The sequence below is a fragment of the Buceros rhinoceros genome, unplaced genomic scaffold, assembly GCF_000710305.1.
Source record: "Buceros rhinoceros silvestris isolate BGI_N320 unplaced genomic scaffold, ASM71030v1 scaffold1414, whole genome shotgun sequence".
Taxonomy (NCBI): Eukaryota; Metazoa; Chordata; class Aves; order Bucerotiformes; family Bucerotidae; genus Buceros; species Buceros rhinoceros.
The window spans coordinates 165,225-191,033 of NW_010409914.1; the positions used below are offsets into that span (position 1 = coordinate 165,225).

General features: G+C 38.6%; 1 protein-coding gene across 1 annotated transcript in view; it reads left to right on the forward strand.

Moving 5' to 3' along the window:
• The window catches only part of ROBO1 (roundabout, axon guidance receptor, homolog 1 (Drosophila)), a gene marked incomplete at its 5' end in the record, with an annotated part of 114,032 nt that overhangs the window by 57,976 nt on the left and 30,247 nt on the right, over positions 1–25,809 (forward strand). The window contains 7 exons of the mRNA XM_010135390.1: positions 2,920–3,041; positions 5,461–5,692; positions 6,960–7,081; positions 10,587–10,758; positions 17,771–17,968; positions 21,367–21,393; positions 23,986–24,028. Of these exons, the coding sequence (XP_010133692.1) occupies positions 2,920–3,041; positions 5,461–5,692; positions 6,960–7,081; positions 10,587–10,758; positions 17,771–17,968; positions 21,367–21,393; positions 23,986–24,028 (916 nt within the window). The remainder of the gene's footprint in view (positions 1–2,919; positions 3,042–5,460; positions 5,693–6,959; positions 7,082–10,586; positions 10,759–17,770; positions 17,969–21,366; positions 21,394–23,985; positions 24,029–25,809) is intronic.

Consider the following 25,809-nt stretch of genomic DNA (forward strand, 5'->3'; position numbering starts at 1 on the left):
AACTTTGCAGCCTACATTTTTCCAGTAAAAATACTTAAGATTCTTAAGAAGGGAAAAACTGGACATACTATTTTTTGAGAAAAAATCAAAAATCACAGAGGTAATCTGGTTTTTTTGGGGGGGGTTTTGTTTGGTTTTTTTTTTTTTTTTCTTTTCCTACTTGAGGCATCAACCCATTGGCTTACTAAGAGTGTCTGTCTGGTTTTTTGTCTGCATAATTAAATACATGTTTGGTTTTGAATGCATGTTCCTTAAATGAAACAAAGTATTTTCCTTTGGTGACTTTTCATTTTTCCTGAGGTTGAGCTGAAAGCGAGTCTTTCTCCTCTACCCTGTGGAGTGAACATTTTCACATTGCTGTCCTTTGTTATTGTGCATTTCTCCTGATGGGTGACAATTTCAATGGATATATACGGACAGCAGAGTCATGGCCACATGGAAAAGAGGGATTGCACAGGTTCCTGACTCTGTAACCAAGGAGAGGTAGAGTCACCTTTTAGCAATTTCGATATTCCTGGGAATAGGGTAACACATGTTATTGTGCAGGCATCCTGTCTGTGTTCTGCATGAGTCTGCGTTTTGTGCACTTTAACTTAATTCCTGGAGGTAAGATGAGGTATTGGGTCTGAACGTCTGAGATGAACCAATCACTAACCTTACTCTGATGAACAATGTACAAGACAGTGTTCTGTTCACTCAACAGAACTGAATGGTTTGTAATGGCATGGAAAAGCTTTGCTGTCCTCTGGGCATCTAGTAGAACTGAAGACCTGAGAACCAAACAAACCCTGAGGGAAAACAACAACCAATACATGAAATGTTCATCAATAATAAGAAATATAATCATGTGAATTTTTTTAAAGCAGTTCCATTCTTCTTTCAATACCATTTCAGTTTTTTCGAAGTTGTGGGCTAGTTAAGTAACTTCAAATATTTCCCAGTTCAGTTTTGTCTAGAGGGTGGTACAGTCTTGTCCTAAATGCAGGTCCAGACCAGGAACCTAACCTACCTTCATCTTTACACTTTACCAACATTAACAGCAACATGCTTAGGTGTTCTCAATTACAGTCCCTGTCTTGGAAGCTTGGAGCAGAAACAATAAAACACATATTGTTGTATAGCACAGATGTGCAAATAAATGGCTAGGCCTATTGATTCATATTGTTAATGACTCATCTTCTATGAGTAGCAAAGATAGAACTAATTATTCCACTGATTTGCCTGTTACATTCTAGGCAGGGTGGTATTTAGGCAACTCTCCAAACAGAAGCTTCTATCTTGAATGCTTTCAGACTTTCTGGGGAGGAAAGTACTCTGACAAATGGATTGTTTGGTGGAACATGCTATATGTGGGTACTGCAATGACTCGGTGGGGTTTTTTTGGTTTTGTTCTTATCAGTGTTCCTTTGCTAAGAATGCAGATTTGTCACCCACTGACTGCACACTAACCTCAGTTTGCTCTTTAACTTTAAAGAAACCCCATCTTCTTCTAAATATGTTGAGGAAACTATGTGATAAAAGGTCAAAGTGACATAGGCTTTGTATTCCCAAATGGGAACTATATTTCTGGAATGTTGCTTGTCCTAATGCCTTGTCCTAATGCAGTTTTACAATGGTTTTATTATTATTTAGACAAGACCAAAAGCTGGTAAACTGAGACTATGACTACCATGCAAAAAACATGCTTTACAACTGTTGCACTTGCAACATCATCTTCTATATCAGCATCAACTGTGCTATCCAAACTTCAGCTTTTCACTTACAGTAACTTATTACAGTAGTTGTAATTGTACATAAATATATATGCAGTTCTGTGTACTCTCTCTTTGGCACTTCTTGTAAGCAGACTTGTACAGAAATTTCCAAGGTCTTCAGAGAACAGAACCCTTGTCCTGACCTTGCTTTGTCACTGTAATAGGTCAGGCAGGGCTGTATAGGATGGAGTGAAGTTTATGTAATTCATTACTCTGTATCTGGAACTAGATTAATAAAAACAAACACCAAAAAAAAAGGGGAAAACCACTCTACTTTTCATGATTTTTGCTATCTGTGATTTTTAGCCATAGTCAGCGTGGTATTTGTTTAAAATGACATGATCAAAGAGGTATATATGAAATCAATACAGAAACTATGTTACTCTGCTTTCTATAGTACGTGTATATTTTAGACAACCTATTAGAGATTGACCTATAAATTTTATGTATGTCTGACAGTTATTCCGTTTCAGTTATATATGTTTTTCAAAGGCTCTGGATGCAGAAAATATGTGTTTCCATTGAACCATTGCGTATTTTGAGAGGAATCTGTCCTTTCATGCGTATGAACAATTGTTTTAACTATAAGATAGAGCAAATGTCAGAAGAGCCAGACAGCACTCAGCTGTGCTCTGCCTCTTGTTTACAGAAGTCACTTACTGTTAGACAACTGCAAGCACACAACTCATTTTTCTTTTCTTCAGTTGTTACGTTTGTTTTGTAATTAAGAACAGTAGGTTTGCCCATGAACTTACCTGAAGGTACAGCTTCTGCTTTTGCCATTCTTTATAGGTCTCCTGGTCTCACGGAATTTGCAGTGGGTAATAATAGAACGTTTTCTCTCCCAGCAGGAAAGAATAAAGAGATGCTGCTGCAGTCATTTACCAAAGACATCCCTGAGTGTGGTTTTTCTTTTTACGCAGCATTTCCCTCCTGCTTCTTTCTGTTCACAGGAATGTAGTGCATTGGTTTGGTACTACCTAAGCATTGGTGATTTGCTTGGGAGAATATTTCATGTAGCTTTTTCTTACATAATAGGGAAGTACTTAGGGTAAACTTAATTAGTGGTAGCATCATATACTTTATGATATATTCATTTGTATTTACATGTGCTCATTTTAACAACCTTATATACTTGTAAGAATAGAATGTAAAATTATTACAGATGTTCCACCAACAAGTCAAGGTGTGGATCACAAGCAGGTCCAGAGAGAACTAGGTGATGTGGTACTACATCTGCACAACCCTACTATCCTTTCTTCCTCCTCAATTGAAGTTCATTGGACTGTAAGTATAAATCTAGTATCATAGAGGTGGTTATATATACTGTTGAGTTGTACCATTTGACTGCCGTGGAGTGACACTTTAAGAAGCTGTATAGTTTGCATACTTGCACATGTTTTTCTGTGGAATGAGTGCTACTCAGACTTTGCTTTCCTACTTCATGAGATTTTGTCCCATTTTCACCATTTTATGTCTAAGTAGAGTGCTGTTTACAGTATGGTGAGAGTTTCAGAATCCTCCTCTGGAAGCTAAAAAACTGACCAAAGCCACCTTAAGTCTTATAATTTGAAGCTTTTGCACTACTTTCAGTAGCAAGTGTATCAGTCCCTTAATGAAATAACATGGGCTCTTCCCTGTCTGTCAGTTGCCGGTGCGTAATCCTGTTTGAAAGTGTTACCTCCCACCTGTGTGCAAACTGAGAAACACACCTAAATGCATATGGCCTCACCTTAACCCGTCCTTTCCCCATGGTGCTGTGAGTAAGCACAATACAGGGAGAAGAGATGAAAAGAAGCAAATGGTTTTCAGATGTTGTGTTGATGTTCCTCTGGCGGGAGGAAGCAGGAAGCTGGCCTTGTGGAGGATATAGCAGAGGAAGTGAGAGAGTGAGGAAAAAATACTGTAGGAGTCCTGAAGCAAGGGAAATGGGAACATACGTGAAAAAGATTGAAGTAGGCTTACAAATCTGAGGTCTCGGTGAGAGAAAGGATTAGAAAAGGCTTACTGTGGGAGACGCTTGGCACTCAAAAGGTAGGAATGAAGAGGAAGAACAAAATGCAAGTACCAAGAAATGAAATAAGAAAATGTAATTCAAAGAAGAACAGTTTTAAAATAGAATGCAGAATGAAGGAAAAAAATGGGACATAATTTTACCAGGTGCAGGAATATATCCAAAGGAAGCGAGCTTTGAGGTCTTTTTAGGGCTCCCATATGAATGTAGCAAAATATGCGAAGGGACGATGTAGGAGAGTGCAGGGTGTAGATCCTGCTGTGCCATGGCAGAACATTTTGAACAGGAACAAAAGGCAATTTGATTTTGTAGAAGAGCCCTAGCCTGTGGAGTCCTGGTCCATGACCAGGGCTCCTCAGTGCTGCAAGAGTATAAATAATAGCTGCTGTGTTGCATGGTAATTACACTGTCACCTGCAGCATGGCCACCTGCAGCAAGCAACCTCCTGTTTCAACTAATAATGTTAAACCATCTTTGAGGTTCCTAGCACGGTTTCATTTGACCTTTACTTCCAGAACAACCTTTTCCAGACAGGCAGTTTTTTCAGTCTCTTGGGTGGCCTGTGGCTTCTCTGCAATTTCAAAAGCAAGCATTACCTCAGTTTCAGCTAACATACACATTCTTCATGTGATTATTAAAAATGAAATGTGTTGCTTTTTAGAGTAAAATTGTAAGCAAACAGTTTCATTGTATTACTGCATGAGAGTTTTGAAAATAGGGAAAATCTGATACAATTTTTAGAAAAATGTTGTTGTTACAGGACTTAACTATTTATGAGAAATTGAAACTGGTAGTTAAAAGATAGTGAATATTCCACGAGAGATCACTTTCAGCTATATCCAAAGACACTGAGTCCCACCCTTGTTTTACATTAAGGTCTCTTTCTCCGTACATGTGATATAAAATTATCTCAGTCTAAAAATCCCTCAGGATTACTGAGTATCATTTTGATCTGCTTTTCCAGACGGACATATGTGACACCATACTGAGTTGTACAAACCTCTTCAGAGTCCTCTCAAACCAGCCGTTTTCCCTCCAGCAGAGGAGCCTCCCACTGAGTGGGTGGACATGGAGGAAGTGCTTGAACAAATCTGCCCTCTGACAGAGCCCAGCCTAATCACAGCGATGGAGCGAATGCCAGCTGGCTGCCCCTTCCATTCACTTTCTCCAGAAGGAAGCAGGCAGGAAGTGGTGCTCGTTTCATTGCTTTCAGGAGGCTTCCACACCTCAGGGGAGCTGGCACGCTCTCTATTTGATTTCTGTATTCACCACCCTGAGCTGTGGAGCTGTAGACCCCCTGGCCTCGCCCTCCCGGCTTTCCCCGTGTGCCCCCTGCTCTGTCAGGCAGATTTGGGTGGGCAGAAGTCTGGCCTGTGCTGAGCTCCATGGCTCCGCAGATGCAGAGGCTGTTCATTTCACGGAGCTGGGGGATATTACACAACTCTGTTACCCCCCTTTAATGCCTTCATAAATCCACAGAAACCAGCACAGTTCTACCGGCATCAAACAGATTAATACACCTGTGAATCACGCCTGTAACTTGCTGCGGTGCAGGGAGTATCTGCCTCAACAGTGTTGTTTGCTTCGAATACAATGAATGGCGAGTCCGAGGACCGCGTATGCATGGCAGAGACGTCATTCCTGGTCCATATTTGTTAAAGGTGGTTGTTGTATGTTCTGCTGTTTTGCCAGGTGGACCAGCAATCCCAGTATATTCAAGGATATAAAATCCTATACCGGCCTACGCCAGCATCCTATGGAGAGTCAGAGTGGTTAATCTTTGAAGTGAGGACTCCAACCAAAAACAGCGTTATCATTCCTGAGCTGAAGAAAGGTGTAAACTACGAAATCAAGGCCCGCCCGTTTTTTAATGAGTTTCAGGGAGCAGATAGCGAAGTGAAATTTGCAAAGACCCTGGAAGAAGGCAAGTAGGAGCCAGACTGCCTTCATCTTTTCTTTTTGAAGTAGTAGTCTGGCCTGCTTTCCTCTGATATGTTCATTATTTGATTTTGTTTGAAGTGCACGCTGCTTGAGAACAGCACTCTGCGGCAGAGGAGGCTGGGTTGGACTGATCATTATGTGAATTGTTTGGTGACACAGAAGTAAATATTCAGAACCACGAGTGAGAGACAGAGAGAGAAGGATGTGCAAGAATCCCCTCCCAACACACAATGGGAAATGTGCTTTTTATCTTCACTGCAGTGTGCACTCCTCCCTGCTGAGTTCATGGTCTGGGCACAAGTGACTTCTGTCAGATTCAAGCACTTGCTAATCACTATCTTGAGTAGATAGCAGGCACCACAGAAATCTTCAAAGTGCCATAGCTGAAGGAATGGAAACCACATTTTTTGAAGGCTTTTATATCTGGATCAATCAGTAAGACAAAATGAAAAGACGAGCAAGGGCAACAGATACAGTGGACTAAATTACATATTACTGTCTCATACATGTGCTAAAAAGAGAAGGTTCATGAAGCTCTTTTGTTGCTGCTCAGGCATAATGAGTGTGCAAGATGGCCAGTGCCTCTGAATAGGGATTTTGGTGCCTCTCTTGGGATCTGCAGCCCTTCCCTTTTCCCCCTTCCCTTTCCTGCTTCCCTCCCTAGTATAAATTCCATGTAGCTCTGGTCTATTGCTGCAAGTGGTTCAAGAGCTGTGTTTAGCTGCATTCATCCTAAGCATCAGCTAAGCATCCGGTTTTTAGAAAGACTATTTAAAATGCAAACCATTAATTATTATTATTATAAAGGAGTTAATATTAACGTGTTCTGTCCTAATTTTAATGTTTTGTATTACTCATTATTTACACACTTGGGGAACTGAGATTTAGTATTCTGCTGGGGTTGATTTATAGACCTCATTTTTCTAAACTGTTGATCCTGAGTGAGATGATTTGAGACAAGTGAGGAATTCAGTGTCAGGACTGTGACATTCAGGTAAAGGTATCTGAGTTTGGAGAGTATTACGACCAGTGTGACTTTTTCCATCCTGCACAGTGAAACTGCAGCAGAACTCAGGAGCCTGGTTGTAGGTTCACACCACTTTCCTTCTGAATCAGTTTATTTTGTGAGCAAGAACTGCTCTCAATGAAGTGTGACACATAAAAAATTGCCCCAAAACCACCTTCCTCTTAAAGCTCACTTCTGCATGTGACAAGCTTAACTGTTGCTATCCTTCTTTCCAAACAAACAGCTCCCAGTGCGCCACCTCAGAGTGTTTCAGTAACTAAGAACGATGGGAACGGGACGGCAATTGTGGTCACCTGGCAGCCGCCCCCTGAGGACAACCAGAACGGGATGGTTCAAGAATATAAGGTACCGGTGGCATGCCTTGGTCCCCTGGCAGAGGGGGTGCGCTGACCAGTAGTGAGAGGTTAGGTTGTTCACGGATGCCTGGCGCCATCTACTGGTTAATCCGGGCAAATGACATCGAAAATCTCTGACTCAAACTCCGTGCTTCGTAATTCTGTCTAGACGGTCAAAGGCAATTAAAACAGCCTTCATAAATCAAAGCCAAGGGTCAACACTCCTAATTAAAACTTGAGAAATGTGCAAACAAGTAGAGAGGGAACCATACCTGTTTGAGAACCATGTTGTGACTCAGAGACGTTGGCCGAGGTAGTAAATATAAACAGGCTTAATGAGTTGAAAAGCTCAGGGATAATAATTAACAGTGCTAAGATCTGAGTAAATTATGCATAACTGGGTAGTTAAAACAAATGGAAAACTTGCAAATAAAGAATGTGCATGTATAATAATAAATTTATGTAAAGTATAGAAAATTTTCTGTTCTTACACACACAAAACAGCTCTTATGCTATTTAATTTTTAACAAATAGTAAGTACATTATAAAATATTATTTTATGTTCATTCAGCAACATACACTGTATTTATTTGCAGTTCAAATTATTTTGCAATAATTTACAGAGCAAAGTAAATGAAGCTTATTTTTCCTAAGCAAGCTACAGACCTTTTATATGACTAGTTGTGGATATCAAATAAGCTTTATAGCCACAGAGAGGCAGGATCTTTGCTTTCAGTCTCCTGCAAATGTGCCTTATTGAGAAAGTTTTTCAAATGAGAATGTCTTGGCTACTTCTCAGGGTAAAACACTGTGCTGTGACATATTCCTAGCCATCAAAACTCATTCTGCTTTTTGTTTGGTTTTTTTTTTTTAGACCTCAGTAGAAATGGGAAAGGGAAGCAAGATCGCTAAGCTTCATGGCCAGTTTAGAATAATAAAATGCCTTTCAGAACCTGGTCAACTGGTAAAAATAATCAGTTTATGGCTTAGTTTTAGATACATAATGTAATTGGTAAAAAGATACTTGCGAAGTTATTTTAACTGAAGACAGGCCTTGAGCTGAAGAGTCGGAATTATTTCCATCAAGAAACTGCATCAGAGTAATGTTAAGGTTGTAAACAATAAAATTCAGGAAATTCACATTTCTGGGTGGTTATAATACCTAATGTACCTCCTAGCATTCAGAGGTAATAGGCTGTCAGCTCTAGGAGCTTGTCTTGTAGTGCTTGTATAGCAGTAGATGGGACACTGGCACATTTCAAATATACATTTATTGGGTGGATGCCATTCTTTTCCTTTGTGCTTTTCACCATGGACAGAAAACAGATACAATGAACATATTAGTAATTGCTAATTAAGTTGCTGTATGTAATTAATATTTTTGTCTAAAATGTAAATAAGTGCAGTGATTTAAATGATTTAAGATTCAGAACTAATAACAAGAAAAAAATATAGAAATCTTGTAAAATTTTCTCTGTTTTCTTTCCTCTTTGTTTTTCTATCTGATATGTTTTCTCCCTGGAAAAAAAGTGTGCATATGTGAGGGAATTCTGTTTTCTCAGCAACTTGGGTCTAAGGCAAGAGTGTGCTTCAATTAAAGGATGAAATAAATAAGGAGGATACCATCTGAATTGAAGAAGTGTCACTAGCACACACAAAAAGCCATAAATTCAAATCACAGCAGAAGTTCCCTCCTTCTCTAGCATAAAGTTAGGAATTCTCTTGTTATACTAATTCTTTTCTCAGTTGTTATAGTAATTCTTTTTTCACTTAAGTGTCTACTGTAATCTGAATTCTTCTTTATAACATCCTAGAAGTTCTTTTCACTTGCCTGTTTAGGTACAAAATCAAATATAGTTTGGCAAGTACTGAATAACCAGATGTTTAACCTAACACTCTTGTTCTGTAAATTTCTCCGTGTATTTGAGTGCCTCAGAAGACAAAATTTTTATAATTTAGTAGTGCATAGTTACAAGTACTTAATAAATTGTTTTTATTGTTTGCACGTACACCATTGTACAAAGTGGCAGTAACAATGTCTAATTGTGAAACTAATCCTAAGTTAAAATGTACATTTAAATCTTTTGTTCCTCACTTTATTGAGTTCTCACATAAGTGTATATTCATGGACAGTCATTTATGATTTAAGAGCAATATTACTAATATTACTGATAATTATACTACTACTGACTGAAGAAGTCTCTGCTTAGTATGAGAATGTAAAAAGGAGACTGACTTCTCTTCACATGTGCTGACCTGCTCTGCAGCACCAGTTATGCTGCAGTGGGGCTTTATTGCAAAGAAACTTAAAGTGCATTTCAGATGCTTGCAGTGTCCTACTAGCCTTGTTTCAATCCTTGGCATCCAGAGAAGGAAAAAGGGTCTTACAGTGTCCTATAAGTGAAATAAAATTTCCAGTGTCCAGGTGTAAAGGGCTCTACAGAAAGTGCCCTAGCAAGTGTTCTGTATGTGAAGCTCTAGCTCACTCTCCTGGCAATCTTTACAGCAGCATTGCTGCATAAGGGATTAAGAGCAGCTATCTGGGTACTAAATCTTTTAGGAGCTACATATGACAAAAAGAGAATTTTCCCTCCCGTACAATCAGCACAGGTTCAGAAGTGCTGCCGTTCTCAGGAACATTTGCTTCTTTACAGGTAAAGTAAAGTACTCAGTTGAACTAATTTAACTTTCTGGATAAATTTTCATTGTAGAGCAATGTGTGTGTGGAAGGGTAATGAGAAGGAAATCAACACAGCTTCATCAGTTTTTTAGGAGATCTAGATTAGCTCCTTCTTCACCTCTAATAGCAGTTGGGAATTCAACCATACTCTTAAAAGTATTTGCCACATCAATGGTGCAGGCCTAAAGAGATAAAAGTATCTCATCACATTGCTTCTCCCAATCATTTAGTATCACTGATGTTATGTATAAAGTGGTGAATGGAAGTCATTAGACCTGTGTCTTAATCTCAGCCAAAAAATGAGATCTGATATCATGCTGTTGTCTCTCAAGAGGAGATGGCATATTACTCAATCCTTGCCTCTTGCTACCATTTCCGGAAAAAAGAAAAAAAAAAAGAAAACAGCATGACATCAGTTTTCTTGTGATGTCATGTGGTGAAAGACTTGCCCTTGCACTTGAGCGAAGAAAGCCTTTCTTGAGAAATGATTCCTGAACAGAAGAATTGCAGATTCATTTAACTGAATGCTCTTACTTTGTTGTTTATGTGAATGATTCTTGGCTATGTTGCTCCCCTTTTTTGTTCTGTGTTACTAATGCTTTTAGTTTTATTAGCACTGATGTCAGTGGTTGAACTCTAGATGAATTACGATAAACCCATCAAATAATTTTAGTGGTTGGAGCTGCTCTTTGGAACATGAAGTATCTCTTCTGTATTCATACAGTGCCTGAGACAGCACTCCATGACTACAGATGTGAAGAGTAGTGACAAATTCTAAATTTCTTGCTGCTGAATTTTGAACATCTGTACATGTCACACACTTATTTCCCCGCAGGTTTGGTGTCTTGGCAATGAAAGTCGATACCATATAAACAAGACGGTAGATGGTTCCACCTTTTCTGTAGTCATCCCCTCCCTAGTTCCTGGTATTCGATATAGTGTGGAAGTGGCAGCAAGTACTGGAGCAGGACCTGGAGTGAAAAGCGATCCCCAGTTTATCCAATTAGGTAAGCCTGCTAGTAATCCTACTTACTGGTTTCAATGTTTTTTGTTTGTTTGCTTTTGTCTTTTATGGCTCCAGAAGTACTTTGAAAAAAAGTGAAATAGATAGTGTTATTTGATCTCTGGAATAGCAGGATTTGGTGTTTCTGGTTTTAAACTTGCCTTAGAACTGCATTCTAAGGATGAGATCGTAACAGCACAGAGGTTTTTAGTCTCCCAGTTCCGCAGTGCTTTTGGTTATTGATTTTTCAAATTTTCATCTTTGAGACTATTAAAACATGTAGAGGAGTATGAATCACTAAGTGTTGGCTCACTTTAGTTATATCTTAATCAGATTTTATCTTTGTTTATTAAAGCAAAAAGCAAGAGCATGGTAAAATTAGGCACAATAAATATTAACTGTGTGTGAATAACCTGAGTACAGGAAAAAGAGATACATAGATGGTTGATGACAATCTTGACCTCCTCACTTCATTTACACCAAACATCTCTCTGTCATAAATGCAGATCGGGGCATTGCTGCTGTGTGTGTCTGGGAGAAATGCAGCTCTGCTTTTGGTTAGCTGAAGATTATTTAAAGTAGCTTTAGGTATAGTCATATACTGCTTCACCAGTATGCCTGTATCAAAATACCTTACAAATGGAGTATGTAATTGTGAAAGCAAACTCAGCATGTTGCTCTGAACCTTATGTCCTGTCTATGTCTGTATCATTAGTAGATCTTACTTGTTATTTGACTTTTTATATTTAAAAATCGTAATTAATGCATGTGAAAACAAGACCGACCGACTAATATATTCTCTGGAAAATGGCATGTACGTTTCCTGGGCTATTAAAATGAAGGTCATCTTTAACTTATTTAACTTATACCAGCATATGATTCCCAGTTGCATTAATAGAGATTTTACAACAAAATTACACACAGCTTATATGATATTCATTAATACGTGCAAAACCCCACAGTTATTTGTTGGATTGTTCTTTCCTACAGCTAGCTTTCCAGTCAAAGTCAAGTTTCTTTTGTAAGGCTTATATTTTGAAAAATTCAAATCAGTGAGGCTTCTGTGTTTAAAATAATGGAATAACCGTAATGTTCAAAGCCAAAGACTTCAGAACCACTTTTTTGTTTGTTTCCATTTATCTGATCATAAGCAAATACTAAATGAAGGTGAATTTGGAAATGGAACTTAATCACTTTGGTAAGTGGAAAAAGAAGCAAATGAGACTCTCTCACAGTAAGACTTTTGCCTGCTCCTGAGTTCCTGACCTTTACCATAGAAAGCATGAAGCAATCACACACCTCAGAGTGTGTTCAAATGTGCAAGTCTGGTAGGATCCATATATTTGCTTGTGATTGGGGTTTCCATTCATAGTCTGTACTGCTTATTTCTAATAAAGTGGCATGGCCAAATTTACATGCTCTGCAGTAAAAATCCCATAATTTGGTTGTTACATGGTGATGCCCTGGAGAGGAGTCTTGGTGGGGATCCATGCCACAAGAAGCAATGCAAACAAATACCTAGATAGTGCTGCAGTCCTTTCAGCAGCTGCAGAAGGCTGCTGCAAATTAGTACTTAAATTTAAGAGGAGTACCCTTTAGTAGCATAGATCAACCTAAAGTCATCAAGGCAGAAGAATGGCTGCACTGTACCTAACTCCACAAGTTCTCCTACAGCCCCCACAAGGAATTGCATTCTTCGTTCTTGGATGAGCTCCCAGCATGGGGGTGGAGCAGGCATTGGAGTTTTCTGGTAGCTCTTTTGAATAAAGAAAATCAATTTGTTGATGTCATCAGTTGGCACTTTTCACTGGCAATAGTTTACAGAGAGAGGGAAGGGACACCACAGAGGTTGGAAAGGGGACTAAGGATGCTACTTTCAGAAGGTTTGAAAGAGTCCTGGTTCCCCATGCATGCTCTAGGAACTGTGTTTGTCACTGACGTCTTGAAGTTCCTCCATCTGTCACTGATCTCAACTATTCCTTCAGCAAAGCTTTTCTTGATATCTGAATGAGTACAATCCTTAATTTCTTTTTTTATTTTTAAACTAAGAATTCCATGTGTGGAAACAGGATATACTACGTGATTTAGATAGTCACCTTTTTTTTTTTTAAAGAACTTCTCTTTAAAATCAAACATCTGTCTCCTTATAATGCTTGAGAGTAGGTTGTGAAAGGCTCTGGAACATCCAAAGAAGAGGTTGGTTTTCCCCGGTGTAGCCTACTGTCTTGCAGAGTGACCTCATGTTTGCACCCTGCATGCTGTGCAGGTTGCTCCCAGGTTTGTAAGTGCGAGAAATGCCTGGGCAGAGTTTCAGCCAGGTGTGTGACAGGAGGAAGCTTCATCTTTCAGAGGCTGCCTTCCAGAACAAGAGGGGAGGACAGGAGACGTCGGATTCTCTGAGAGCTGAGGCGTGCAATCACAGTCCCATGCAACAACTGAGCTGCGATAACTGACCTTGTGCACGTGCTTAACCTGTTACAAAGACAGGTGCAAATTGTAAGCTCAAAGCTCTTTCATTTTCCGTGTCTCAGCTGACATGAAGCAGCTCACTGAGCTGCAGTACTGCACACTTCCCATGCCACCAGGGACAAGCCAATGATATACTTGCTTATTATTCAGAAATCACCTTTCAGTGTTTAAAATCATGAGATCAACTGAAAACTCGTGTGTCTCCTTAAAGCCCTCCTCTTGGAGCTTCTGAATTTTCCTTTTGGCTTTTGAATGACCTTTTAATGCTTTCTGTGGAATTCCAATGGCTAGAAAACGCTCTGTGTGTTTGTTTTAGAAGAGAAGTTGGCATTTTACATGAAGAAAGACTGCAAAAGTTTTGGAGTTCAGGGGTAAAAAAAAGTGTTTCATGAGTGCTAGCCACTGCTCACTATATTGTGCTTATAATACTGTGCTGTGGAGGAAAAAATCATAGAATTTTGATGTAACTTTCTTTTTCTTGTCATGATGTGACTTTAGGACATTGGTTACAAAAGGTGTTAAAAAAGATGTATGGAAGGTGAGAGTTATTGCAACAAATTATTTTGAATTTTCAGAATTACAATGTCAACAAAATGTAGATTTTCCTACTTCCTGTTCGTACGTTTTGTGTACTAAATGAGACAGGCCTATGGAAAAGTACCATTCCGTAGGTTGTACAGGGCAAAGTTAGGGTTGCTTGCACACCTGTGAACCTGGAATTTCCTGTCTTTTTTGAATCTTTGTCATTCCAATCTTAATTGTGTATTTTTTTATTTAACAACTTAAATGTTAGGTTTTATGTTATTATTATTTAGATTAATATTTAACATTAAAGAATTAAAGTTTCCAGTTCTTCTCAGTGTAAAATCTAATCAGTTTTCATTAACATTTGAAACTTGGAGCTTCAAGACAGTCAAATCAGGTAGCTTGTGAGCAATAGCCATAGCAACATTCATCATCATCATTGTCATCATGGCTTGGCTTCGCGAACGAAGATCTGGGAACGGTTTTTCCCACGCTCACTGCAAGCGATGAGTGCACCCTTCGGGGCTGCGCGGTGGATTTTTTAGGTGAGGCGCAGCGTGCGCGGAACTGGCCTCACCCTTTACACCTGAGGTTCATCTGCCAGGGTCTAGCGAGCTTGGACAGTGACAGCGAAGTCCTCAGGTCGTAGGTTTGGTTAGAGTGTCCTTCTCTTAGATGATGGAGCCTTACAAGGCTAAACGAGCTCCATCTGCCCGGGTTTGGAGTCAGAGTTGTCCTTCTCCTAGGATGGCTGCCCAAAGGCTAGTGAGCCCATCCTGCCCGTGGACACACTTTGTCTGACCCTTCAGTTGAGACCTGTCTGGCCTGGGAGACCCCACCGGAGGCACATGCCACCACCAGCACAGCTCTCAACCTCACAAGGGCACACAAGCTCCTTCCCCACGGCAAGGGGGTGCCCGTGAAAGAGTCGCTGCTCTACCTCCGGACATCACAGACCCGGGCACGGGGCAGCCGGGGCCTGCCAAGAACGGGAGTCCTGGAGGGTATAGCAACATTATCTGTGATTAAAAAGAAGGCTCATATCTTGGGGAAGAAGGGATGAGTCATTGTGATAATATGCTGGTTTTAGGGAGTTGTGGGATCAGTCTGCTCGAACAACTCTGAGGCATTTTCAAAGACGTGCCACGGCTGCTGCTCTGGCAGTAAGATGCACTTCGCCATAGAATGTTTATGTTCACTTATTATTTTGGCATGTCTCCCTGAGGAGTGCAAGCAAGAACAAGAATGTTGATTATGAACCATTTACATCTCAGTCAAAGCTTCCAGAAATTTACTGGGATGAAGAAAAAGTATTTTACTTTAGTTCAGGAGCTTTCTTCCTGACTGATCATTAAGAGTCTCACAGGACTATTATGAGGAGGGTAGATCCCCAGCTCACAAAGAGGCTTCCAGGATAAAGTTCCTGGAAATTTTTAGTAATGAGGGGTTCACTAAATTTCACCCCCTTTGCTTTTATAATTGGCTTACTTTCTGTTTTTTGAATTAGAGGAGGAGCAGAACATGGGTCAAACGTGGTCTCTTGAAAGCTCTTCCATCTTCTTTTCTTTGATGCTGTTTATATGACTGCACATGGACACACATGCGCTTTTCTCTTCACCGTGTGTGTAAATATATACCAGCTGATTTAATGTAATGGCTGTAACACTCCTCTCATGTACAATGTGCCATAAGCTTAGTTTCTTGAAAGCAAAGACATTATTATGCTTTTCTAATGCTTGCAATGGCTAGCAAAATAATACCATAAAATGAATCTTAATTAAAAATTAGAACAATAAATGTTCAAAGAGATTCTTCAGTATTTTGTAATTTTCAGACTTGCGTTGACTGAGCTGTGCAAAATATTTATATATATAAAATTACTGTCTTTCTGTATGGCTGAATTGTATTTAAAAAAACATTATTATTTGGCTTTTAAGTTTGTGGATTAGTTTTTCCCCTGGATTTATTGTTTTCCATATATAGATATATTTAAAGGATTAGAGAAAAAATATTTATCAGTCTTAATTTATTCAGGACCATAGGTTCTCTGGAAATCTTTTGTTCTGTTCTTTTAAGATATACGAGGTAGTGTAGCTGTTTGAAAATATAGGAATAGTCAGCTTACTGGTTGTGAAAATAGACTGATTATGCAAGTTTTCATGTCTTAATATGGCCTCAGCTGTGAAGAGACAAAAGATGAGAGACAGAGAGTGGCAGATTTAATTCATTTGTCACAGTATACTTTATACATTTAAGCCCATCTGGCCACTTGTGTGGAACTTCACTTTGCTGTCTCCATAAAATCTGAAGCAACCCATCCTAACCTTGCACAAATAGGCATGAAATCTATACGCCCAGCAGACACAAAGGTTGTGTTAGTAAGAAAAGAATGAGTCTGACTGGTGAACTTTCAGACTAGGCAGTGCACTTAAGATCACAGAGGATAAAGGGATCTGAAATATGAAATAAAATTTCCAATAAGGTCAAAGGCAGTGGCGGTTCCTCAACAAAATAGGTATTTGACCTTGATGTCACAAAAACTGAAATCTGGAGTTCTTCACTGGAAGAACCTGTTGCTAGTTGAACCGTTTGCCATTCAAAAGGGTATTTTTTCCAGAGGGGGGTTGTTATTTGTATGATTTGTTGTGATTCCATTTCCTCTTTGTATTGCAGTTTCTTACATTTTATTTAGCCTTATTGGGAAATAATGCATGACATGTCATAAAAAAAATTAACATCTATTCACTGTTTAGTTCATGGGGAAAAGGTGTTGGTTTTTAAGTAAATAGTTTATATTAATTAAATTAATGACAACACCTTTCTCCTTAAAACAGTAATCTGTCATTCTGAATCTAGTGTCAATACCCATAGTAAAAAGCAACTAACTGTTGGCTTTACAGAAGAGTAAAAATGAGTATTTCAAAGATTAAGCTGTGGAATGTGTAAAGCAATATCCGCTCTGAGTAAGGGTTTTGAATTCTTGCCCTCGCTCTGTGCAGTAATGAAATTTCCAGTAAGTGCTCGCTGTAGTGGTAAAAAAGTCTGGAAGGCATTATTTTGTCTTTGAGTTGCTTCATTTCAATTAGAAAGCATTGGTCACTGACTGAATATTCTTACTGCTATTCCTAGAAGGTTCTTGCAAAAAATTCAGTACAGAAAGATTGGAAAAGTCTGATTTGTACGTGTACTTTTTCTATTGGAAAAAAAGTGTGTGGAAAAATAGTTGTTCTTTATTTTGACATGGGATATTTAAGGATAAAACAGGTTGTGAAAATGGCTGCTCATTCAGTAGTAATGACACTGCTTGAATATTTTTACCAATTCATATCTCGTGTTTTAGTTATCCTTCAGCTTTTTCATCCACATCAGGGCAGGACAGGTTGGTTTTGACTTTTACTTCTTTATGTTCTTTTAAATATTCAGACTTTTTTTCATTGAGATCAAAGTGAGAGATGACAAAGAGTATGGTAGACTGTGTAATACAGGATTTAAGTCATCTCTCAGAAACTGCTAAATTAAAATGTATCCCCCAATACCAACCTCATGTGAAAGTGCTCTGGATTTGCAATTCTGTGTTTTTCAGTTATGACAGCGGGTGTTTGGGTAGCTAACTTCTACCCATTTGCAGAGCTCAAAGAACAGACTACGCATGTTTCATACTTCAGCTTTCTTTTACCTGCTGTGTTTTTTCTGATTTTATGAATAATTTTCTGAAAGCCAATGTTGCTTTACTAAAATCAAAATAAAAATAGGAGTCCCAAGTTTGAAATTTATAAGCCTAACTGTATACTTGGTCGCCTAATTTTAGTGGGTTTTGTAAACCAAGTCAGCAAAGATGGAGGTACTCGTCTGTACAAAAACCAAACCAATTCTATCTAGGCCTGTAAAAAGTACATTTTGAAGAGCAGTCTTAAGGATTTTACCTTGAGAAACTGGACTCCAGTTATGTCAATTCTTTTCATGCTGCCTTTTACAGTTGCTTATTCAAATTCAGTGGCCGTTTCGGATGTCTTTTTTTTCAGATTCTCATGGAAATCCTGTGTCTTCAGAAGATCAAGTCAGCTTAGCCCAGCAGATTTCTGACGTAGTAAAGCAGCCTGCCTTTATCGCTGGAATTGGTGCAGCCTGTTGGATTATCCTTATGGTCTTCAGCATCTGGTTATATCGCCACAGGAAGAAGCGAAATGGACTCACTAGTACTTATGCTGGTATCAGAAAAGGTGTCGTATTATATTTTTCAGTCCACTAGTTGCTGAATGCCTGTGTACTGGCTATTTACTATATCATCAGTCTCTTGTTCTTCTAAGATTCCACGCAAGAATCAAATTACTTCAATACTTTCTGCAAATGTGGATCAAGAGCTAATGCAGAAAGCAGCAATATTTACTAACATGTTAAACCTGGCTGTAAAGCATAAGCCTTTAACAAAATACCCAGACCAGCTTTTCGTAAAGATATTCCTACAAATGAGAAATGTAAAGATTCTCTTAAGGCTGGGACCTTCCAATATGTTCCCGGCTGCCAGACACTGTACCATCTGAAAAGAAGCCGAGTGGATGGTAGTTCATTGTCCTTCCTGTTCAGTCCTTCGCTTGCTGCTAAGAATACTAACAGTGGTGTACATTACAGTAATGCTTTTGGTGCGTGTACTTGCATTTCCTTGTGTTCCAGGGGGATGTGGTGAAGTGGCCTTTTGCAAAAGCACAACAGTCAATACCACTTTCCAAGACTCTCTCATAAATGCTATTGCAAGAACTTTTGTTGGGACTGAATTCGGGGGGGGCTGTCAGTTCTTGCATTCAGTTAGAATGGCAGCAGTGGAACTCACTTAAAGCACTCTTCATTTTCATGTTACTGATACCTTTTATATCCCACTGTTGTCTGTGGGAAAGCAGTGCTTTACAGTATACGCTGTGACAAGCAAAACACAAAACTCTACCTAGAAGATCTTACAGAACAAAGACTTGATTTCTCCTGATCCAATAATCTTTTGATTAAGTCTTGAAGTTAAAGCTGAATTTAATAAGCTGCAGTTCATTACCTCTCAAAGCAGTGTCTCATAGCTACTTATAGAATAAGAACTGTAAATTCTGGAATGATTCATAAAAAGGGAGATCCTGCTCGTGAAGGAATAGAGGGAGAATGTTTACTGCTTAGCATTCAGAAGATAGACCTAGGCTTAAAAGGCACACAGATGTATGGAAGGCGTCAGGAGATCGCATTCTTCAGTCACTGCAAGAATGAACGTGTGATGGGCCAGACAGATAGGCAAATATAACACATGTTTTTAAACAGTAGCAGTGTGTTGCTATGAAAAAGAAGCAGTGCTAACAATAGCAACTGAGTGGAAACGTGGACATTGTTCTGGAGTGTTGCAGAATTTAGGTGTCCTCCGTGCTATTAAAATATCAATGCTTGCAGTAGGCTTCAGGCACAGTGGTTGTGGCAGAGTTGTAACCGCAGAAATTAAGGATGAATTTCAGCTTTGATTTTGTTCTGCTAGGCTTTCTTAGATAAGACAGACCCTGACATACTGCTGCATTGGCCTGCGCTGTTTTGTTTTACTAATAGCATGCTGCCATACTGCCTTTCTACAGTTCTATCAAACTAACATCACTGTGCTTTCAGCAGTACCTATGATTAAGCAAAAGACATACAATTTGTCCTTAAAAATGGTTACTTTAATGACATCAGCTATTGTTCAAAACAGCTGTGTTTTTCAATATCTGTAAAAATATCTTGTATGTAATTTGGTGGGGATTTTAATGAAAATATACGGAAAAGTAGAGTCTGCATCTCTATTATTAAGTATTTGTCAAGAAAAAAAGCCATCTTTAGTGAAATATAAATTGCAAAGTAGTTTGCCACTCTGCAGTGCATCAAGTCATCACTGCAAGCCCAAACTTTTTCCAGTCTTGCATTTATTTATTTCTATTTAGCTTCAGGCCTGACATCTGTTAAAATACTTCTCTACTCCCACACATACATACTGTACTAGCACTCTTAAACACTCAGAAGAGTTTATTAATAGAAGCTCTGGGAATTAAGTTGTTCTTTTGTGTGGAAGTGATAAAGATTTCATTTAGTTGAACCTCTGTTCATCTGTTCTTCAGTTCCTTAAGAAACTAAACTAGGTTTAGTATTTAGCTCACAGAAGAGTGATGAGACAGTAGTTTAAGATATTTTTTCATATCCTTGTGATTGCAAATTAATTTTGAGACACTTGATTCTCTCTTGAATAGCTCTGCTCTAAATGTACCTTCTATTTTAATGAAAGCTTGTTACTATGCTTCTATATTTTTGAATGTAGCTAAATTAAACTTGACTGTGTGAAAAGGCCTACCTCAAAGAAAATACAATGGAATTCCCAAGACAAAGAGCTGTGGCACAGATGAAGCCTGAAATGGGCAAATGCTCAGTGGTTTTTCTGGATTTTTGCTTAGTGGCATATCCCTGGAAATAAATTGGCTTGGTAAAACGGGGGTGGGGGGTTGGTGTGGGAGGGAACTACAGCATATCCTAAATTAAAAGAACAAGATAATCTGAACTACTCTCAAACATCAGAGTTATTGTAAAAATTAGATTCAGCAGTTGTTCTCCTAGCCAGAACCTTTCTTTCTGTGCCAGATCTGTTGATCAAATTCTGTCTCAAGGCTAGTTTTAACGAATATTTTGTTGTTTCTCTTACATCTCTCTTTGCTGTCATTAGATCAAAAAGGGCAATGTTAGCGTTTTCCTGCCCCAGTCAGTGACAGAAAAACTATGTCTTATCAACAGGAGGGGGAGTGTGTGCTAATAGGAAGAGCAGAGGCTTGTGCTCTGTATTTGGATTGACCCTATTGATCCAGAGAGGATTTATAGTAGCTGTGAGAGTGAAGATTGTCAAGCAATGTCATTGTTCTGTTGTTAACCTTTCCCTCTTAAAGCCAAGAGTTGAAAGGTAGAAAGGTGTTAAGTTTAGGGACATCTCTTACCTTTTTTGGTGATTTTTTAAAGTAAGATACATAATAACTCTGTTTAATAGTCTTATCTATAAAAACAAAAATTAATTGCTGCAGTGGAATTTAGTGCCTTTATTACAGTGAGAGTTGGTGCCATTCTTGATTCAGAGACTGCAAAACAGCAGTTCTTTTTGTTCCTTTATATTATTATTATTTCCTTACTGAATAGTTAAGTGTGCCTATTAGTTCAGCGTAATGAGCATTTACTTAGTGAACTGTAGATAAGATTCAATAGGACCTTGATAAGGCTTTGTTAAGGAATTTGTTATTCTGCATTCTAAAATGATTAATGATGTGGGAGTATTATTTGTGCTAGGATTTTCAGAAAAACTTAATATACCAAACTGAGGTGTGTTTGAAAGGCTAAACCACAGTCCAGTCCCCTCAGGAGCGCGATAGAATGTCAAGCTTGTTTTTTCAGAATAGTACCCACAGAGGCAAGCCTCTTTCTGAATTGCAAATTTAATTTTACTTCTATATCAATGTGACTGAACTACTAGGTTAGTTATATACACTTATTTTATGTTCAGCTGTCTACTAGATTTATACTAATGTGGTATGTTTCCCTTTCTCTCTTCAGCTTAATAACCAGTTTGTATTTTGTTTTGATTTTTCAGTCCCGTCTTTTACCTTCACACCAACAGGTATATATTTGCACTTTTCCCCCCTTCTTTGTTACTTTAGCATGTGTTTGTGGTACTATTTCTCTTTTTCTGACATAACCAGCCCAGCTGTTCTAAAGGTTTTAAAATAATTTCATTAATGACAGGTATCACTATTTTGTTCTTTAAGTGGTGTATATTTGCGTTGTAGCTGACACCTTTTTTTTTTTCATGTCTGTGTACCATTTTGTAGCATATCATTTGATGCAAGCATGCCATGTTGTAGCATGATCCTGTCAGTCTGTGCAGCCTGGGCTCTCTTTTTGCATATTATGACGGACTAGTGCAGCCTTCTGCATCTAGCAAAGGAAAAGGTACTTCTGATGGAGGAGGAATGACTTAGCAAAGCCCACGTGCTGATTTAGAAGGGATTCAGTGGGATTAGAGTAGTGAAACATTTGCTGCTTTTCTTTCCTCTGAATCTGCATTAATCCAGTGACCTAGGAGTTGTCTGCTTTGGAAGATACAGAAAGTCTCAGTGTTACAGCAGTTAGATTTCTTTGCTTGCTGCCTTAAACTGGATTTGTGCTATGAAATTTTAAAATAATCGTCCTGTTCTATATAAACAGAGGTGCCTTTCAAATATGGGGTGGGTTTAAAATCATCCTCTATGTCTTTTTGCTTGGAAGTGCACAAAATATGACACAACCTGAGCCATAGCCCACAAAAGTCCGTGAGAGCCTTTCTGTTCTGTAGAGCTGACCTTCAGTTGGTCCCACAGTCTAGCAACTCGTCAGCTTTTCCTCTGCAGTAGATAAAATTTAACACATTCAGTATACTGCATGCATTAGTGTTAGCTACAGCCTGAGTGAACAGACAGGTTGTTTCTTCCCTGTTTGTTCTAAATTCAGAAGTCGTTTATGAGACTTGCAGGACGTGTATATCCAGGCAGGGTAACTCACCTAGCCTGTGCTCTGCACACTCACGTTAGCAGGGCGTATTAGCTCAAAATCAGCACTGTAATAATTTGGGCTCTGGGCAGCAGCTGAGTTACATCCTTCCAAGCTGGACCAGAGATGAAGCTACTTCCTGTCTGTCTGCATTCATCCACACAGACCTAATTGTAATGGCTTAGATTTTTATCCACGTGCTTTTAATCACATTGAATAGTATCTTGTTTCCAAAGTCGTCCTATTCTGTTCAGTGCTGTTGCTTACTGTTTGGCACAAGTCAGAGTGGCCATTAATGTTCCTGAAGTCCTTTGAGATCCATGGTGGAGACTAATTCAAACTATTATTAATTTTGCCTTTGCTTTAATTGGTTTAACAGAGGGCTTCTATTGCAATCACAATGTAGCACGTTACTGAAATTCTGCAGGGACTGGTAGGTTAGCAAACAGAAATTTTATCAGTTGGATTCTTAAAATTAGAAGAAAGTATCAGGGCTCCATAAGATGTGTCAGAGCTGCAAAATAGATAGCACTGAGATTGTTGAAGAAGAAACTGGAAAAAACGCGAAGTATATAAAACATCTAAAGGAAAAAAAATCGTTTTAAATCCAGTCATTAGTTCCATTGACTTGAAATGGAATCAGACCCTCTTCCTTAGCATTACCTATAGTAAGAGACTTACCTGTCACAATGCATCCCACATTTTAATCCTGTTATTGTAATCTTTGCCAGCATTTATCTCTCTCTTGCAGATTCCCACTTTGGAGTTCTTCTAAAGAGCAGAATTCGGCTGCTTTTTTTTTTCATTCCTAGTTGGAAAATGTAGAATCCATCAGCGTTTGCAAGGAGGCAATCTCCTTATCCTTAACCCTTTGCCAAACCAAATGCAAACCTGCAGAATTTATAGCGCTCTTTCTTCTTGGATGTTTGCATTCTAAAAAACTTAACTTCTCAGCCGTGATGCTGCCTGTGAAGGATACGCAATTCATGCCAACAAATAAACGCATGTGGACGTTCACTTTGTTAACATGTAATGCTTCTGAAATGCTAGCAAGACTGTTCCTTCTCATTTAGGAGATATTCTTTCTGCCAGACATTTTTAACCAAGATTTATACATTTAAATTTTTATATTAAAAATATAATTGTAAAATATTATACAATGCGAAGCTTCTGTGTGCCTATTCCATGGGTATAGTGCAGTAACCTTCAGAAAGAGCATGTATTTTTGCAGTGGTTCAGCTGTAATGAGCCTTTGTTTACATTGGAAGTAAGGTCTGTCAAAGAATCTCAATACCTCTTTAATCTTAGCAAAATAGTAAAGGAGAGCAAAGCTTTAACATCTAGCCATTCATGAAATAAACGTGTGACCTAAATTTTTCCACAGAGTAGCACCCCACTGAAGTCACTGCTTTCTTAAGTGATACATATGTGTGTTTGTATTTTTCAGAACAGCACTGAAATATAAAACTTTGTTGGAGTTAAGACTAGTAGTTGTCAAGCAACATAAGTATTATGTATAAACTTGCATTTGAAGGAATAACTTGCAGAATGAGACTCAGAATTAATGCATACACAATGCACGTTTGTTGTATTAGCTGTACTGAAACAAAGGCAAATTTAATACTGATATTTACGTGTTTATGTTTTTTAAATTATTTCCTTTTTTTATCTTTAACTATTTCAGTAACATACCAGAGAGGAGGAGAGGCCGTAAGCAGTGGAGGCAGGTAATTATGTGCTTTATTTTTAAAGCTGTAAATCATGTACAACAAAATCTAAGGATGCTAGGAGTTCAATTGTCCTCATAAGTGATGGAAGAATAATCACTTGCAAATATACGTTTTAACTTATTATTTTAGTTTATGTATTTTGGCCATATATTTTTCTGTATAGAAGGCATATATATGGTTTGAATTTTTAGGTCAATTTCCAAAGAACGAATTGTAATAATTTCCAGCTTTTTTTAACCTGTAAAAAATGCATCTCAAAAAATGATCAGCAGAGGGAGCACTTTAACTTCAAAATAAAGACTTAGCTTACCAGCTGATTAAGGGAGTAAAAGTAATTAAGTCGTGGCATTTATGAAGATTAAGAAATATAGCTGGTTCACAACTAGTACAAAGGAAGCAAACCTTTATTGGGAAAAATGCTAAAGATACGAACGGGTTATAAGGTGACTTTTTTAAGAAAAAATCTTGCTAGGAATGCAAAGCAGTTAAAGCATCATCTACAAGAGCCGGGACACTGAAGGAGAGGGAAACAGGTAGGTTTTAAATTTAAAGCCCCCGGCTTTGAGAACCTAGCCCACTCCAGATTGAGGATTTAACTAACTAGGTTTACATTATTACTTAATGAATGTTCACGGACAAAAGAGTAATTTGCATTTGCTGTGTAGAGGTGAAGTTTTCTTCAGCAGGCAAAATAGTGATTTTAGCAAAAAGCAGATCAGAGCGCTGTCACTTTAGCAGCACACCTTTCTTTTTTTTCTAGGTCACATTTGAGCATGCCTTTTTATAAGCACCTCAGTTAAAGATTTGGCATGGCACCGATACGAGCTCTAAAATCTCAGAGAGCAGCTGGGCAGTAAATTCCTGTATCAGTTCCTGTATCAGAAGTGGCATCTTGTGATTTCTAATTTGCAAGACCATACCAAAAAATGATAAAGATTATAGATGGGCATAAAATTAAACATTCCCAGTCTGCTTGAATGCTGTGCAGGAACAAGGTTACTCTGCTGCTGCTATTGAACCTGGCACGTTAAGAGCAATTGCAAGTATCTCTGCTCAGCACTGCCTGCTGCTGTGCTGTAGCCATAAAACCATGGAGGAAAACCTCTAGATCGGTTACCATGTGATTTTTTGAATGGACAAATCTGTAAATCACTGGGTTGCTGCCTTCACCCCAGGATAGCAAGAAAATAAGAGAGAAGAGAGATGAACCCACTCCTTCCCTGACAAGGTTGTTCAAAAAGATATGCAGTTAACATCCTTTGTGTTCTTTGTGCCACTGTGCTTTCTTGCTCTTCCCATAGCTCAAGCTAGACAAAGCACACTCACATAGACTCAGAGGACAGAAATGAACCCAGAAGTGTCTGCATCTTATACAGTCATTTTGGAACTGCTAAAGACACAGCATCGTTTTTTACTGTCCTAGTTTTAAGGATCAGTGCCACAATCTAGCAGTGTAATTGATTCAAGGTGCTAACATCTGTGCTTCCTTTGTTCATTTACATTTATGCCATTTACAGGGTGTATGTTGCTGTACCATATTTTGTAGAAAATGAAACGTGCTTCTGCAGTGTAAAGTACTGTTATTTCTACATGTGAAACCTTCCTCTGATTTTCAAACCTGAGTTTTCACTTCCTTACATTGTATTTGCAATGTCTTGGAGAGGTTTAGCATTTTTGCCAAATACGGTTATGTGAGCATGTTAAAGCATTAATTCAGAATGTCACAGTGATATATTTCAACATAATCCCCACTTCTGGGATGCTGAAAAAATACCCAT